Genomic DNA, 18087 nt, shown 5'->3' with positions numbered 1-18087 from the left:
GTTTGGGTATGAGTTCCATGAGAGGACCATTGATTTGTCATATATGTGTAGTTTTGAGAATGTGGAATTGTACATTGCCCCTGAAGTGATAACTAATATTGTATATGTTTGGTATATGCCTGTTTTATAATGTTGTGGTTACTTGTATATGTTTCACTTATTGGAATAGTTATGTGATCCTACCAGTACACTGTGGTTGTGCACTGATAGTGCACTTGCTCTTTTTTTGTTGAGTACAGGGCATCTTCAGGCGGCTACTGACAGACCTCGTCTAGGAGATCAGTGATCAATCGAATTCAAGGGTGAGCCAGTCCTTCCAGGCTGCCATGAGTTCTCTTTTTGTTTATGTCCATATCTTCGGACTTGGACTAGTACTTTAGATTCCTTGTGTTTAATTGGGGTTTGCACCCATTTTCTTAGAATTGTTGTTCGTAGATGTTTTGGTACATTGACTTTCAGGTTCTAGGCATTATTTCCGCATTTGTTTTGTTAGACTTCGGAGTTTATGGGAACTCCTTATTTTCCTTTAGAAATTTAAACATGTTTTCATATCTTTAAATGTTTTAGTTTCCGTTTATTTGGTTAGTTGAGTTGTAGTAACGGATCTCCCACCAGAGGGTTAGTGTGGGTGTCAATTACGATGATCTGGGTCGTGACAAAGTTGGTATCAGAGTCTTAGGTTCATTGATCTCAATGTACCAAAACTAGTCTAGTAGAGTCTTGCGGAACGGTACAGAGACGTCTGTACTTTTCTTCGAGAGGCTATAGGACTTTAGGAAATCTCTCTGTTTCTTTTGTCTCCTTTCGTGTTATAACTTGGTTCCAATTGGTATCTGGTGATCCAAATTGATATCTAATCTTCTTCACTCTTCTGTCTGCAGATGGTTAACACTCGCTTCAACGGTGTCAGGCCCGTAGCTCTCGTCAATGATCCCATTGAAGAGTCTGTAGCAAGAGATCGCAGTCAAGGCAGGAGTAGAGGAAGAGCAAGGAGTAGAGGCCGAGGAAGGGTAGCACCTATTAGAGATGGAGCAACAGTTGAGAATGCTCCCAAGAATGAGGTTCCTCTTGCGCATCATGAAGAGATAGAGGAGAATGTAAAGGTTGAGAATGAGGAGAATGTTGGAGAAGAGAAGAGGTGCAGACTGAGACTACATGTATTCCTCCCTTAGACCCAGTGTTAGCTCAACAAATTATTTCGTTCTTGAAAGGATTGGTCGATCGTGGAGTTCTCCCCACAATTCAAGCAACTCAAGCTCCCACCAATCCCCTTATTGCTATCACTGTCCCCAAGATGGGTGAAACTGTAGGTACTGATGCTTTCTTCTATTATTTGTTGGGCTCGATTATGACTGGTAATGAACACGACATGTTAACTAAGTTCTTGAAATTGAAACCACCTGTGTTCCATGGTTCCGAGAGTGAGGACGCCTACGAGTTCATTCTAGATTATTATGAGAGGCTTCATAAGTTGGGAATTGTCCATCAACTTGGAGTAGATTTTGTGACCTTTCAACTTCAGGGCGAGGCTAAGCAGTGGTGGAGAGCTTATGTGGAATGCAGATCTTCAGCTTTAGCCCTACTCACTTGGACCCAGTTTCATGCTCTGTATGTTGGAGAAGTATGTACCTCGGACTTTGAGGGATCGTAAGAAAGATGAGTCCATGGCTTTGGAGCGAGGTGGTATGTATGTGGCTGCTTATGAAACTAAATTCCATGTTTTGTCTAGATATGATACGCAATTGGTGACTACTGAGGAAGAGAGGATCCGTCTATTTGTTAAGGGACTGAATTCTTAGTTACAGGTATTGTCTGTGCACATGACTTCTGCGGGGAAAAGTTTTAATGAGGTAACAGATTTTGTGAAGAAAGTGGAGGGGGTGAGGCGAGACGGTTAGGATAAGGCCTTAGCTAAGAAAGCTAAGAACACAGGTAGTTTTCAGGGTTCCTACTCCAGAGGTTCAGGTAGGCCGACACTTGCAGCCCAGCCAATTCAGTCCGCTAGGCTCGTTTCTATAGGTAAGTACTCGAGAACTCTACCTTAGAATTTGATTCAGGATAGCCAAGGAGCCGCACCTTCGATGGGAAGCAGGCTATCTTTCGATCACACTTGTTACAATTGTGGAGAACCTAGACATATAATGAAAGATTGTCCCCACCCGGGCATGTTGGATTCCGCATAGCAGCAGACTAGAGAAGTAGTACCCACGGGAAATGGTAATAATGGTCGAGGGCGTCCACATGGTGGGCAAGGAGGAAATCAACGAGGTCGTGGAGGTCAGGGAAATAGTAACGCAGGTAGAGGTACGGCGCAGCCCAACAGGAAAGTCGCCCATCAAGATGACAGGGCTTAGTGTTACGCCTTTCTAGGCAAGAACGAGGCAGAGTCTTCTGATGCAGTGGTCATAGGTATTATTCTTGTATGTGACCGGATGGCTAATGTGTTATTTTATTTGGATTTTACTTATTCCTATGTGTCCATGCGATTTGCCTTAGAATTTGATATGATTTGTGATATACTTGATGCCCCCATCCATATTTCTACCAGAGTTGGAGAGTCTGTCATAGTCACCCATGTCTATCGTGCTTGTCCTATTTTGTTATGGGTTTTAAGACTTGGGTTGATTTGGTTATTTTGGATATGACTGACTTTGATATAATCTTAGGCATAACTTGGTTGTCCCACTATTGTTGTGTTAAATTATAATACGAAATTTGTGACTCTAGAGATCCCCAGTAGGAAAAATTAGAGTGGGAAGGGGTGTACAAGCCTAAGCTAGCTAGGATCATATCCTCCATTAGGGCTAGGAAACTAGTAGGGCATGGTTGTTTGGTTTATTTGGCTCATATTTGGGATGGTGAGGTTGAATCTCCCTCTATTGAGTTTATTCCTGTGGTGTTAGAATTTAGAGAAGTGTTTTCTACTGATTTGCCTGGTATGCCTCCGGATCGAGATATAGATTTCTGCATTGATTTGGAACCTGGTACCCACCCCATTTCTAACCTTCCATATTGTATGGCTCCGGCAGAATTAAGAGAGCTTAAGGCTCAAATCCAAGAGCTTCTTGATAAATGATTCATTCATCCTAGTGCTTCACTATGGGGTGCTCATATCTTGTTCGTTAAGAAAAAAAAACGGTAGTATGAGAATGTGCATAGACTATCGCTAATTGAATAGGGTCACCATCCGAAATAAGTATCCATTGCCTCGGATAGATGATCTTTTTGACCAATTGCAGAGTAAATCAATTTTCTCTAAGATTAATTTAAGGTCTGGTTACCATCAGTTGAAGATTAGGCCTAAGAATATACCAAAAATGGCATTTAGGACCCGATATGGGCATTATGAGTTCCTAGTTATGTCGTTTGGGTTGATAAATGCGCTTGCAGCCTTCATGAGCTTGATGAAGGGGGTTTTCAAACCCTTTCTTGATTCGTTTGTGATAGTGTTTATTGATGACATTTTGATTTATTCGAGAAGTAAGAAAGAGCATGCCGACCATCTTTGTATTGTTCTGGGTGTTCTTGGGAAACAAAAATTTTATGCGAAATTTTCTAAGTGTGAATTTTGGTTTAGTTCGATAGCCTTTTTGGGGCATGTAGTTTCAAAGAAAGGGATAATGGTAGATCCCCAAAAGATTGAAGTGGTTAAGAATTGGGTTCGGCCTTGCTCTGTGACTGAAGTTAGGAGTTTTATGGGGCTCGCTAGCTACTATCGTCGATTTGTGAAGAACTTTGCTTCTATTGCCACACATTTGACAAGTTTGACAAAAAAAGAGGTACCTTTTGAATGGACTGAAAAATGTGAGGAGAGCTTTTAAAAGCTCAAGACTCTTTTCACCACACCACCTATTCTAGCACTACCGGTGGAAGGTAAGGATTTTATTATTTATTGTGATGCTTCACATTCAGGTTTGGTGTTGTATTAATGCAGGATAAGAATGTCATCGCTTATGCATCGTGGCAGTGAAGGTGCATGAGAGAAATTATCCAACACATGATTTATAGTTGGCAGCGGTAGTGTTTGCTTTTTAGATTTGGTAGTATTATCATTATGGTGTTAAGTGTGAGGTGTTTACTGATCATCGTAGTCTACAACATGTATTCACTCAAAAGGATCCGAATTTGAGATAGCGAAGGTGGATGGAGTTACTCAAGGACTATGATGTGACCATCCAGTATCATCCGGGTAAGGCTAATGTAGTGGCATACGCACTAAGTCGAAATGCGGTGAGTATGGGTAGTCTAGCTTGCTTGAGTGTATCCAAGCGACCCTTGGCTAAGGAAATTCAAGCCTTGGAAACTAAGTTCATACAGTTGGGCATCTCAGAGAAAGGTGGGGTGTTAGCTAGCATTGAGGTTAGGGCCACCTTCATTGAAGAGATCAAGGCCAAACAGTTTGAGGATGAGAATTTGAATGAGCTTAGGAAAAAGACAATGTCTGGTAAGGCACAAAATATGGTTCTTGATGCGGAAGGTGTGCTCAATTTTAAAGGAATAATTTGTGTTCCTAGAGTGGGCGATTTGATCCATAGTTTATTGGCAGAATCCCATGGTTCGAGGTATTTCATTCTCCCGGTGTGACTAAGATGTACCAAGACTTGAAGCGACTCTATTGGTGGCCTGACATGAAGAAAGATATAGTGGAGTTTGTGGCTAAGTGTTAAAATTCCCAACAAGTAAAATATGAACATCAAAGGCCTGCAGGGTTGCTTCAGAGAATGCAAATTCAGGAGTGGAAGTGGAAAATGATAGCTATGGATTTTGTGGTTGGTCTTCCCAAGACATTAGGAAAGTATGATTCTATTTGGGTAGTTGTTAACAGATTGACGAAGTCAGCCCATTTTATTCCAGTCAGGACAGACTAAATGCTCATCAATTGAATAAGGTGTATGTAAAAGAGATAGTAAGGGTGCATGGGGTGACCCTTTTTATCATCTCAGACTGTGGTACGTAGTTCACCTCCAAGTTTTAGGGAAAGTTGCATGAAGAATTGGGTACTTAACTCACCTTAAGCATAGTCTTCCATCCACAGACGGATAGGCAGTCTGAGAGGACAATCCAAGTGTTAGAGGACATGTTGAGAGCATTTGTGATCGACTTTGGAGGACATAGGGGTAAGTTTCTACCGTTGTGTGGGTTCTCCTACAATAATAGTTACCACTCCAGCATTGATATGACATCATTTGAAGCACTGTATGAAAGGGATGTAGATCACACATAGGATGATTTGAGGCTGGAGATGTGAAACCTTTAGGAATTGATTTAGTGAAGGATGCTCAAGATAAAGTAAGGAATATTCAAGCTAAGCTTTTAGCAGCCCAGAGTAGACAAAAAAAGTATGCAGACCATAAGGTAAGAGACATGACATTTCAAACTGGTGAGAAAGTTCTTCTTAAGGTATCACCTATGAAAGGGGTGATGAGATTCGACAAGAAGGGAAAGCTTAGTCCTTGATACATTGGACCATTTGAAATTATTGACTGTGTAGGACTGATAGCGTATAGATTGGCTTTACCTCCTAACCTATCGGGAGTCCATCCTGTTTTTCATGTGTCCATGTTAAAGAGATATCATGGTGATGGGGATTGCAGTATAAAATGGGACTCAGTGTTGCTAGACAAAGACCTTCAGTATGAAGAGGAACCGATTGCAATTCTTGATCGTGATGTCCGGAGGCTGAGGACCAAAGAGATTAAGTCTGTGAAAGTTCAATAGAAACATCGTCCAGTTGAGGAAGCTACTTGGGAAACCAAGAAGGACATGCGAGACAAGTATCCTCAATTGTTCGTCGATTCAGGTATTACTCTACCCTTACTTTAGCGCGTTTTTCCTAGTTTGTCACTCGGGGACAAGTGACGGGTAAATTGATATCTATTGTAACGATCTGTTCGCGTTGTTATAGAAAACCCAACGGGGAAATTTTTTGGGTTAAAAAACTTTTTCGTAGTAACTTGAGAATTCCTAGCATAGTCCAGATTTGGACAAAATCGGAGTCAGTGAGTTCTAGAAAGATCTGGTAGCAAATGAGAGATCTATTTATGACTTTAATTAAATGAGTGGATAGCTAAGACGTTAGAAAACCGTACGACTTTACGAAATCAAATTCGGGCGAGTAGAACTCTCGAAAGATTTAAGTCGGAAATAAATCCCAAAAATATTATTTTCTGCAAGTTTAATTCTTGAGAGCTAGGAGGCGACCCCAGGTGGTTTCTTGATAGTTTTCCACAACTTTTGGTACTAAAGGTAAGGTTCACTCCCTGAATCCATTTTTCGATCTGTAGAACATAGAATCTTGATTATATATCGTTGGGGAGGGTTTTGAACTGAATTGGATAGTGGGGAAAAACCCTAACTACACCTTAGGATCATGGGATTAGTCTTGAGTTATTGGGTTTGTTATAATCTGGGTAAATTAAACCTTAATTATTGATCTGCGTATTGTATTAATTGTTTGTAGACCAAGAACAAGCAGAAAGAATCCGAAAAGGGAAGAATCAAGTTTCTTAGGAAGGTTTAAGCTTTGTTCGAGGTAGGTGATGGTTGTGATTTCATGTTGGTGTGATGTATGTTAGTACTTACTTCATTTCAATGCATGTATGTATGTGAATGTTGCATTATTGATCACACTAATAATAAATGAGTATGAACGAATGATTGTATGACATGAATCAACACTTGATTATATGATTATGAGAATGTACATTGTGACTGTGGTTGTGGCTTGTTGAATGGACCGGGTGTTACGTTCCAAGACACTCACTGGGATCGGATGTCACGTACCGACATAAACATTGGAACGGGTGTCACGATCCGACACACTAACTTGGAACGGGTGCCATGATCCGGCACACTAACATTTTGGGTATGGGTTTCATGAGAGGACCATTGACTTGCTATATATGTGTATTTTTTAGAATGTGGAATTGTACATTGATCCTGAAGTGATAACTGATATTGTATATGTTCGGTATATGCCTATTTTATAATGTTGTGGTTACTTGTATATGTTTCACTTATTGGAATAGATGTGTGATCCTATGAGTACATTGTGGTTGTGTATTGATACTCCATTTGTTCTTTCTTTGTTGAGTACAGGACATCTTCACGCAGCTACTGACATGCCTCATCTAGGAGATCAGTGATCCATCAAATGCAAGGGTGAGCCAGTCCTTCCAGGCTGCCATGAGTTCTCTTTTTGTTTATGTCCACATCTTCGAACTTAGACTAGTACTTTAGATTCCTTGTGTTTAGTTGGGGTTGCACCCATTTTCTTAGACTTGTCATTCGTAGATGTTATGGTACATTGACTTTCAGGTTCTAAGCATTATTTCTGCATTTGTTTTATTAGACTTCGGAGTTTATGGGAACTCCTTATTTTCCTTTAGACATTTAAACCTGCTTTCGTATCTTTAAATGCTTTAGTTTTCGTTTATTTGGTTAGTTGGGTTGTAGTAATGGTTCTCCCACCGGAGGGTTAGTGTGGGTGCCAATCAGGATGGTCTGGGTCGTGACATCTTAATAGGAGGTTTTTTCTTTAATGTAGTCGTTATTGCCTATTAGTTCTATTATTGTGGCTGGCTTCTATCTTTACTTCCTTATTCTTAAATTTAACACGTCCTTGTTCTATACGGATAAAGCCTGATTGTTTAGTAAATGATTGAATTGACGAAACTAAGTTATCGTATTAGTTGATATTGTTGAGCTTATTGTTTTAATGCTTAACTACCATTGAAATACATGTATAATCTCATCGTGAACTCGAAAGAAGAAAACAAAAAATATAAGGAGTAAGATTTTTACTTTAGTAAAATAAAGAATCCATTTGCATCTAAGATAAGAATAAGAACGTCTTACTTTGTTATATAACATAACAATATAAATGTGTTTATATTAGTTTATCACATCCCGCTCAATGATTTTGATGCATGAAAAAGCAACTTTCTTTTAAAGAGATATTGTTAGTATACAAATTAGGTGTACAAACAATTCCTTTGGGGGTACAACAAAATGTCTATATTTATATTTGTAGAGTTTTCTTAGCCACTTTTTTATGAAAGTCGAAAGAAAATCTAATTTATTTTCAGAAAAATGACTCTTTTGAATATCCATCTAATTACGTGAACAAACATGTCCATCAAATTCAAATTTTAAATAAAACTTAAAAATACCACGACTTTCCATATATAAAACCTTTAATCCTGGTTTGCTTTCCATCGTAAGATAATCTCACTTCATATATATTTACAAATTACCTACCACATAAAATATTAATGATATGATTTAGCAATTTTCTTTTAGAATAAGAAAACATTCCATGTGCTTAGGACATGACTTAATTGACAATCAGTGGTGGTTTTGAGTTGTTATTCAAAGTTTGCAAATAAGATCCATATTCGAATAGTACAAAACAGAACGCACAGGCAAAATGGCTTACTTTAATATGGTAGGGTTTTAAAAGGTTAGCAGCCAACTCATTTAGGTTGGGTGGATCAAAAGATACAAATAGAAATTTGAATGTGGCTATTCTTAATTATACAAAACTACATTATTATATTATGAAATAATATTTTGGGATAAGACACAAGTACCCCTAGATTATGACCGAAATTTCCTTGAATTAATAGCCCCAGGTACATTCCCTTTCTTGGGATGACTTGAGAATCCAACATCCCTTCCATATCAGCTATACAAGACACATTACTATATTTGCATTTCACATACTTTGTCTTAGTCATACTAAAACTAAAACCTTTAAACTCGAAAGCCTGAAACCTTTGATCATGTCATTTCACTATTATCGTTGTATCTTTATGACATAAAAAGAACCCTTGTTTTCAAGAATTTCATTGAAGTTTCATTTTATTCAAAAAAAAAAAAAGTATTCCTAAATCTAATTAAGTCAAATATATATGTTTTCGAAGAGTTCAAAGATGTAATCTTGAATGGTGCAAATTGAAAAGAACATATTGAAAATGAAAGTCTTTTGGACCCCTTGATATTATTTACTTGCACAAATTGAAAATAGACAATTTAATGTGTTTTATTAATTAGTCAAGCTTAATACTACTACAGTGAGTAGTAAATAAGGATATTTAATTTTTATTTAGAGGTATTTTCTTTTCCACCAATTATACATGATACAACTTTTTAGTTAAAAAATTATGAGTGCAAAAAAGAATACACCTATTTGACATCACTCTTCTTTGGTAGAGGAAATCGTTAAAAAAATAATAGTACTCAATATATTTTCTTAAAATATAAATAAATTAGCTTCAACTCCAATCTCAAATGGTCGCATATGACACAATAATTTCTTTGAGTATGGTCCATCAAGGTAATTATATCTTTTATGTCTACTTTTTTCAAAATAATAAAGAAGGTGGGGGCTGATTAACGGCTGTCATTAGCCCTGGTCAAAAGATTATTATCATTTTTAATTGTTCTAATAATATTACATTCTGAAATTATCTTACACGTGGCAGCAATCCAGAGTGTCATTAAACATTACTGGAGACACTTCAATTGGAAGGAATCCTTTCTTACCTAGGGTGTGCAAAAATTGAACTGACCGATAAATCGAATCGAAAAAAGTGTAATTGGTTTATTGTTATGGGTTATTGGGTTATTGGGTTAATGGTTATTTAATAATTTTATAAAAATAATTATTGAGTTATCAATTTTTTAATATTGGGTTATTGGGTAACCGATAACCCATTAAGAATATAATAATTTACTATTTTACATTTTAGTCATACATAAATATCAAACAAAATATATTAATGTAATCACTATATTAGACTATAACTATAAGGATCCTACAAAATTAAAACTACTTAGACTATAACTGTAACACCCCGTATGCTAAGAAGACCAGAATGCAGAAATTTCAAAAGTTGTAGGTGCCACCAACGGGGCCACCTATGGACCGTAGGGTGACCCACAGACCATAGGAGGGGTTCGTGGTTGGCCACTTGAAGCCCCTCCCCAGAAACCCAGGAAATTTCTTCTAAGGGTTGACCCACGGCCGGACCGTAGGTCAGACCACGGGCCGCGGTCCTGGTCCGTGGATCAAGACCCCCAGAACCCCTCTCTGAAGCCAGTCGACGACTAACCAGGACGGAACGTAGGTCAGTCGATGGTCCGTCGGTAAGGCCCGTAGATTGGCCCCAATAGTTTTAAGTCAGGGGTCGTTTGGTCTTTTCCCATATACGTTGGACACCTAAACTACGTCATTTAGCCCCTAAACTACATCGTTTTGGTTAGTTTAAGCCTAGTAACTAATCAGACTTACCCTAACCAATTCATTCTCAAAGAAATCGATCAAACTAAGAAAAAAAAAGCATCGACCAAACCCCTCAAGAACTAGCAGAAGTTTCCCTCAGTTCCAGCCCCGAAATCAAAAGATTTCTCTGTGGAATTCATCACCAGGTATGTGGGATTTCACTAGTGGATTCCTTTCATCCACTAGGTCCCTAGATTTCAGTCAGAATCTTGATTCCCTGAATATTGCTAGCTAGGATTTCTAAAACTTCAGATAATTATTGTGATTTAGCTGTTAGAATACTCCAAATCTGATTATCATGATTTCTTAACAATGTTGCTTAGATTCTTGCATGAAATTTAGAACCCTAGATGTGTTGATTCGTTTAGTTAATGAATAACACTTGCTAGGCCAGTTTCATTATCAGTACTTAATGTTGCATTTTCAGTTAGCATGTCAAAATCTCGAGTTATCCAGTTATTTCAATTATGTTGTATTTTGTACATTCTATTGGGAGTAGGCTTAATAACGAGTTGGACNCAATCTCAAATGGTCGCATATGACACAATAATTTCTTTGAGTATGGTCCATCAAGATAATTATATCTTTTATGTCTACTTTTTTCAAAATAATAAAGAAGGTGGGGCCAGTCATGCCTCTATACCCTTGGCAAGGTATATTGGGTCCTCTCGATGAGGCGTATACATCGGACTCCACGTTTAACTCATGTGGTTTTATGTCATTATTAGTAGCTCCCACAGTCAGATTCTAGGGCATTGACCAGGTTACAAGTTATATTTCAGTATTCAGTTTTAGTATGTTATGAACTTGGTCACTGCATTTAGTTTAGTTCATCTTCAGTATGTTCAGTATATTCTTCATGTTCATCTTACATCATTGATCAGTATGTTTTATTTCAGTTATGTATATGTTGTTCAACTTTATTCTATCATGCATGCTCAGTACCTTTCAAGTACTAACGCATACTCTGGGCTACATCTTCTCGTGATGTAGGTTCAGGTCCTCAGCACTCAGATCACGCATAGATCGGTTCTCGATCTCCAGTTCAGCAGTATCAGTGGTGAGTCCTCATTCTTCGAGGACGATATACATGTTTCCTTTGACTTTCAATCTTTCAATTTCAGTTTTACTACAGTGTAGCTAGGGGCATGTCCCAACATCTCTAGTTAGTTAGAGGCTTTCATTCAGACATAGTTATATTCAGTTTTAGCTTGGAGTTTGATATTTCAGTTTTCATTAAACTGTCAGTTTATATATTCAGATAGTATTGGGTATTCCCCATTTCAATTTATATCATGTTTTAAGCTTCCACACAGTATTTCTTATTTCAGTTTATCTTAGTATGCTTATGATATGCTAGTAGGGTTAGCTTGGGGTCACTTGTGATCCTAAGTCCCGTGTTTATGTCAAGGGGGTAGCCTCGGGGCGTGACAAACTTGGTATCAGAGAACTAGGTTTAAGAGTCCTAGAATGTCTGAAAAGCCGCACTAAATAGAGTCCCTTTCATGGGTGTGAAGCGCACCACACCTATAGGGGAGGCTACGAAGTGTTTTTAGGAAAAAAAATTCACTTTCTTGTTATTCTTGTTGTGCGTGGGTATGATCTCCTTCCTAACTCGACATTATGTGTTTCAGATCATGCCTCCTCATAGACCTTACGCAAGGAATGTTAATGCCCACAATGCTGACGTAGTTCCTCTAGCCCTAGACCATGAGGTTTCGAATGCAGAGTTTTGAAATGCCATTTAGCTTTTGGCTCAGAGTGTAGCCAACTAGAACAATCAACGTGTTCCAGTTCCTACTAATGGTAATGGTGGATCAATGGCAGCTAGGGTCCGTGATTTTGTTAGGATGAATCCACCTGTGTTTCTAGGGTCGCAAGTTGGTGAGGACCCCATAATTTTATTGATGAGGTCAAAAAGATCTTTGGAGTGATGCAAGTAACTGGAAATGATAGGGTAGAGTTGGCGTGCTACCAGCTCAAGGATGTAGCTCATATTTGGTTCACTCAATGGAAGGAAAACAAGGGTGAGAATGCAGTTCCTGTGACTTGGGAGTGTTTTACCGAGCTTTTCTGGACAGGTTCTTTTCAAGAGAGTTGAGAGACGCTAAAGCTCAGGAGTTCATGAATTTGAGGCAAGGTTCTATGTCAGTCTAAGAGTATGGACTTAAGTTCACCCAACTCTCCAGGTATGTTCCACATATTGTTGCCGATCCCAGGGCACAAATGAGTAAGTTCCTGTTTGGGGTATCTGACTTGGTGAAGACAGAGTGCAGAAATGCTATGTTGTTGGAGGATATGAGTATCTCTAGGCTCATGAATCATGCTCAGTAGGTTGAGAGAGATAAGCTTAGGGAACAAGCTAAGGACAACAAGAAGGCTATAATAGGGAATTATGAGTACTCTCATCAGAAATTGGGTGGTGGAAATGGCTCGTAGTTTCAGCAGAACTTTTCAGCTCCAACATCTTCATCATCTAGTGCTCCATCCCCAGGTTTCGGCAGGATCAGAAAGGTAGGGCATCAGGCTCTAAGTCTTAGAGGAGTGTTTCAGGTATCATAACCTACCCAACTTGTCCAAAGTGTGGTAAGAACCATCCGGGCGAGTGTCTTGCAGGGAAGGATAGATGTTTTGGGTGTGGTCAGACTGGTCGCAGGTTAAGGGATTGCCCTTCTTCTAAATAGGGACAATGATTTAACACTAGTAGGGCTCAGTCTACAGCTTCAACAGCACCAGTAGGTCGCCTGACTTAGCAGGGTACTACATCTGGTACAAGTAGCAGTCAACGCCAGAATAAGTTGTATGCTCTCCAGGCTCGCCAGGACCAGGAAGATTCTCCTAATGTGGTTACTGGTACGCTGCGAGTCTTTCATTTAGATGTTTACGCTTTGCTAGATCCAGGGTATACTCTTTCCTTTGTAAGTCTGTATATAGCAGTAAAATTCGGTGTTAGTCCACAAACTCTCTCAGAAACCTTCTTAGTCTCTACTCCAGTTGGTGACCTAGTTATAGCTAAACGGATATACAGAAATTGCCCTGTCACAGTCTCTCAGAAAATCACCTCAGCAGATCTTATAGAGTTAGAAATGGTAGACTTTGATGTCATTCTAGGCATGAATTGGTTACATTCCTGTTATGCCTCAGTTGATTGTAAAACTAGGATCGTTGATATTTTCAATTTCCAAGCAAACCAGTCTTAGAATGAAAAGGTAGTAGTGCAGTGCCTATGGTCAATTCATTTCCTACTTTAAGGACATAAAGATGATTTCGAAGGGGTATCTCTATCATCTAGTTCGGGTTAAGGATTCCAACTCTGAAACCCCAACTCTTGAGTCAGTTCTAAAAGATATTCCCGGAGTTTCTACCGAAAGGGAAATCGACTTTGGAATTGATCTTCTTCCAGATACCCAGCCTATTTCTATTTCTCCTTACAGAATGGCTCCAACAGAGCTTAAGAAATTGAAAGAGTAGTTGAAAGACCTTCTAGATAAGGGCTTCATCAGACCCAGTATTTCCCCATGGGGTGCACTAATATTGTTCGTGAAAAAGAAAGATAAGTCTCTCAGGATGTGCATTGACTATCAGCAGTTGAACAAAGTCACAATCAATAATAGTACCCTATCCCCAGGATTGATGAATTGTTCGACCAACTTCAAAAATAAACCTTAGATTCGGTTATCATCAACTCAGAGTCAGAGATAGTGACATTCCAAAAATAGCCTTCAGAACTCGGTATGGTCATTATGAATTTGTAGTTATGTCATTTAGACAAACCAATGCTCCTGCAACTTTGATGGACTTGATGAATAGGTAGTTCAAGTAGTATTTGGACTTGTTCGTTATCGTCTTTATTGATGATATTCTCATTTACTCTAGAAATGAGGAAGAACATGCGACTCATTTGAGGGTTGTCTTGCAAACTCTCAAAGATCGCCAGTTATTTGTTAAGTTCAGCAACTGTGAGTTTTGGTTGCAATCAGTTGCTTTCCTTGGGCATATTGTGTCTAGCGAAGGGATCCGAGTGGATTGTCAGAAAATAGAGGCAGTGAAACAATGGCCCAGACCTACCTCTCCTATAGATATAAGAAGTTTCTTGGGTTTAGCTGGATATTATAGAAGGTTCATGTAAGGAGTTTCATCCTCATCTTCTCCATTGACTAAGTTGACCCAGAAAAATGTTAAGTTTCAGTGGTCAGACGATTGTAAGAAGATCTTCTCAAAATTGAAAACTAGGTTGACTATAACTCATGTTTTGACTCTACCAGATGGTTCAAACGGTTATGTGATCTATTGCGATGCATCCAGAATCGGCCTAGGTTGTGTGTTGATGCAGCGAGGTAAGGTCAGTCGACAGTTCGTCGGTTAGGCCCGTCGATTGGCCCCGACAGATTTAAGTCAGGGATCGTTTGGTCTTTTCCCTTACACGTTGGACACCTAAACTTTGTCGTTTTGGTCAGTTTAAGCCTAGTAACTTAATCAGTATTACCCTAACCAATTCATTCTCAAAGAAATTGATCAGACCAAGAAAAATAAAAGAGAGAGCATCGACCAAACCCCTTAAGAACTAGAAGATATTTCCCTCAGTTCCAGCCCTCGAATGGAAAGATTTCTCTGTGGAATTTGTCACTAGGTATGTGGGATTTCACTGATGGATTTCTGTCATCCACTAGGTCCCTAGATTTCAGTCAGAATCTTGATTCCCTAAATATTTGTTAGACCTAGGGTTTATAGAACTTCAAATAATCATTGTAATTTAGCTGTTTGAATACTCCAAATTAGATTATTATGATTTCGTAACAATATTGCTTAATTTCTTGCATGAAATCAAAAACCGTAGATGTGTTGATTCGTTTAGTTCATGAATTACACTGGCTAGGCCAGTTTAGACAGATATACATGCATCAGTTTTCAAATGTTTCATTATCATTACTTAATGTTGCATTTTCAGTGAGCATGTCAAGATCTCGAGCTATCCAGTTATTTCAGTTATGTTGTATTTTATACATTCTATTGAGAGTAGGCTTAATACCGATTTGGACTAAGGTCAGTCACCTTTATAGTCCCAGAACTATGTGCCCCGTAGGTTAAGTCCCCTTTGTGGGCATCAAATTTAGTGATCATGCCAGTCATGCCTTTATATACTTGGCAAGGTATATTGGGTCCTCTCGATGGGGCGGTACATCGGACTCCACGTTTAGCTCACGTGGTTTTATGTCGGTTATTAGTAGCTTCCAAAGTCAGATTCTAGTGCATTGACCAGGTTACCAGTTATATTTCAGTATTCAGTTTCAGTATGTTATGAAATTGTTTATTGGATTCAGTTTAGTTCATGTTCAGTATGTTCAGTATATTCTTCATGTTCATCTTACATCATTGATCAGTATGTTTTATTTTAGTTATGTATATGTTGTTCAGCTTTATTCTATCATGCATGCTCAGTACCTTTTAAGTACTGACGCATACTCTGCGCTACATCTTCTCGTAATGTAGGTTTAGGTCCTCAGCTCTCAGATCACGCATAGATCGGTTCCCGATCTCCAGTTCAGCAGTATCAGTGGTGAGTCCTCATTCTTCGAGGACGATATACATGTTTCCTTTTACTTTCAGTCTTTCAATTTCAGTTTTACTAGAGTTAGCTAGGGACATGTCGCAGCATCTCTAGTCAATTAGAGGCTTTCATTCAGACATAGTTATATTCAGTTTTAGCTTGGAGTTTGATATTCCAGTTGTCATTAAACTCAGTTTATATATTCAGATAGTATTGGGTATTCCCCATTTCAGTGTATATCATGTTTTAAGCTTCCACACAGTATTTCTCATTTCAGTTTATCTTAGTATGCTTATGATATGCCAGCAGGGTTAGCTTGAAGTCACTCGTGATCCTAAGTCCCTTGTTTACTTCAAGGGGGTAGCCTCGGGGGGTGACAATAGCTATAAGGATCCTACACAATTAAAACTACTTAACTTTGCTATCAACATTTACCCTTTAGATTTTAGTATTACTTTAGTCTTTAGGTTCACTACGTCAAAACCTAAAGAACTAAGAACGGCGATGGCTATGGTTTGCAAGAACGACGACAAGGGTTAGACAACGACTACCGTTGTGAATTGTGAATATTTGATATATTTTTACTACACTAAGCAGAAATTTTGCACTCAATGAGTAATTTGATTTCTTTCTTTTTTATTTCGCGTCAAATTATTGGACAAGTCATATATTTATTTTGAAAGCATTTTCGTATTGGTTAAATCGAACCGTTAAAGTACAAAAACCGATAAACCGAAAACCAATACAAAAATATCTTATTGGTTTGGTTATCGGTTTAGCATATTTAAAAATCGATAAACTGAACCGATAATACTTAAAACCGAACCGACTGATACACACCATTATTCTTACCTTTATAATAAGTATAACACTACGTTTTTAAATAAAATTATCTCTATGTAACAATTATCTAGTTCTTTTTGAGTAATATAACAACCGCATTTGTTGAAATAGAACCTCTGGGAAAACAATTCCTTCAAAACCTGTATATTTGTTAATAATATTTTTGATTTTTTTTATCAATAATAAGTCTAGAAATTTTTACCAAACATTTTAAAATTTTAATTCACCACTTATGACAAATTATTATGTGAATATATTTTAAAATATATACTCTCCCTAAACAAATATTTTGTCTTTTCCTCCGCCTAACATGATATTATTCGGAACAAGACGAATGTTCCACCCTCCACATAAAAACATGGGTTAGGAACAGGACAATGTTCCATACTTCACACAAACAACTCACATGATTTCAAATTTATTATTTTAATAAAAATTCCTATATCAAATATAGAAACATTAAATTTCTTTTAACATGGGAGATAATATATTTCTTAAAAGATTATTTTGAGATGTAAAGTTGTATCTTTGTTTTATATGAAAAACAATTACTTTTTCTATAATAGGATTTTCTTCCTTTTAATTTATTTATCTAATTTTCATTTAACACAGAGTTTGAAATTTAATAAGAAAAAAATAATGACTTTTGAATTGCAGACTTGCAGTACACAACTTTCATAAATATATTTAAAAATAAGTTTATCATTGCTAAGAAATGAGACCCTTCAAATTTAGAGGTCAGGAGTGTTTTGATGGGCTCTTTTTTAGTTAAAAGTTAAAAATAAGTTGGGAATATTCACTTTTCAGTTTTTGATTTTTGTAAATATTTTTTAAAAAAACACAAACTTATTTAGACGATTTTACCCCTAAACTAAAATTACATGAAAAGGGAGCCGAACCAACCATCAAAAAACTCGAGAGAGAAATGAAGTCATCTCCTTCTTCTCCCTCTTCTCTTCACAGAAAAGCTCCTTTTCTATCAACTTTATTAGCTTTAATCATCTTTTTTATCATCATTATTCTTTATAGTGAAGTCTTTTCTTTCATTTTTACCCAATCTCATCCCAAACTTTCCGGCTCTAATTACAATTCCATCTCAAGAATAATCAGTGAGTACACACAATTTTTTTATTTTTTTTGTTCCTTTTGATAACTTTGGCTTACACGATTTCTCATTGTTGTGGTAGAGAGGAGGAAGGAGAAGTTGGCATTTGCAATTGGAGAGAGAGAAGAAGGCTGCGACGTTTTCAGCGGAAGTTGGGTTTGGGACAGCAAGAGCCGGCCGTTATATACAGAGGATTGTCCTTATATACAACCACAGTTAACATGCCAACAACATGGCCGCCCAGATAACGATTATCTATATTGGAGATGGCAACCTCATTCTTGCTCTATTCCAAGGTATCTATAA

At 37.9% G+C, this 18087-nt stretch overlaps 1 protein-coding gene across 1 annotated transcript in view; it reads left to right on the top strand.

Moving 5' to 3' along the window:
• The first annotated feature begins 881 nt into the window (after positions 1 to 881).
• LOC125858787 (protein trichome birefringence-like 33) overlaps positions 882 to 18087 on the top strand; it is a 40762-nt gene continuing 23556 nt past the window's right edge. Inside the window, exons 1-9 of the mRNA XM_049538588.1 lie at positions 882 to 1061; positions 1523 to 1621; positions 2184 to 2298; positions 4331 to 4477; positions 5492 to 5703; positions 12725 to 12838; positions 13042 to 13138; positions 17531 to 17785; positions 17864 to 18077. Of these exons, the coding sequence (XP_049394545.1) occupies positions 882 to 1061; positions 1523 to 1621; positions 2184 to 2298; positions 4331 to 4477; positions 5492 to 5703; positions 12725 to 12838; positions 13042 to 13138; positions 17531 to 17785; positions 17864 to 18077 (1433 nt within the window). The remainder of the gene's footprint in view (positions 1062 to 1522; positions 1622 to 2183; positions 2299 to 4330; positions 4478 to 5491; positions 5704 to 12724; positions 12839 to 13041; positions 13139 to 17530; positions 17786 to 17863; positions 18078 to 18087) is intronic.

The sequence above is a fragment of the Solanum stenotomum genome, chromosome 3, assembly GCF_019186545.1.
Source record: "Solanum stenotomum isolate F172 chromosome 3, ASM1918654v1, whole genome shotgun sequence".
NCBI classification, from domain to species: Eukaryota; Viridiplantae; Streptophyta; class Magnoliopsida; order Solanales; family Solanaceae; genus Solanum; species Solanum stenotomum.
This window is presented reverse-complemented; position numbering and strand designations above follow the sequence as displayed.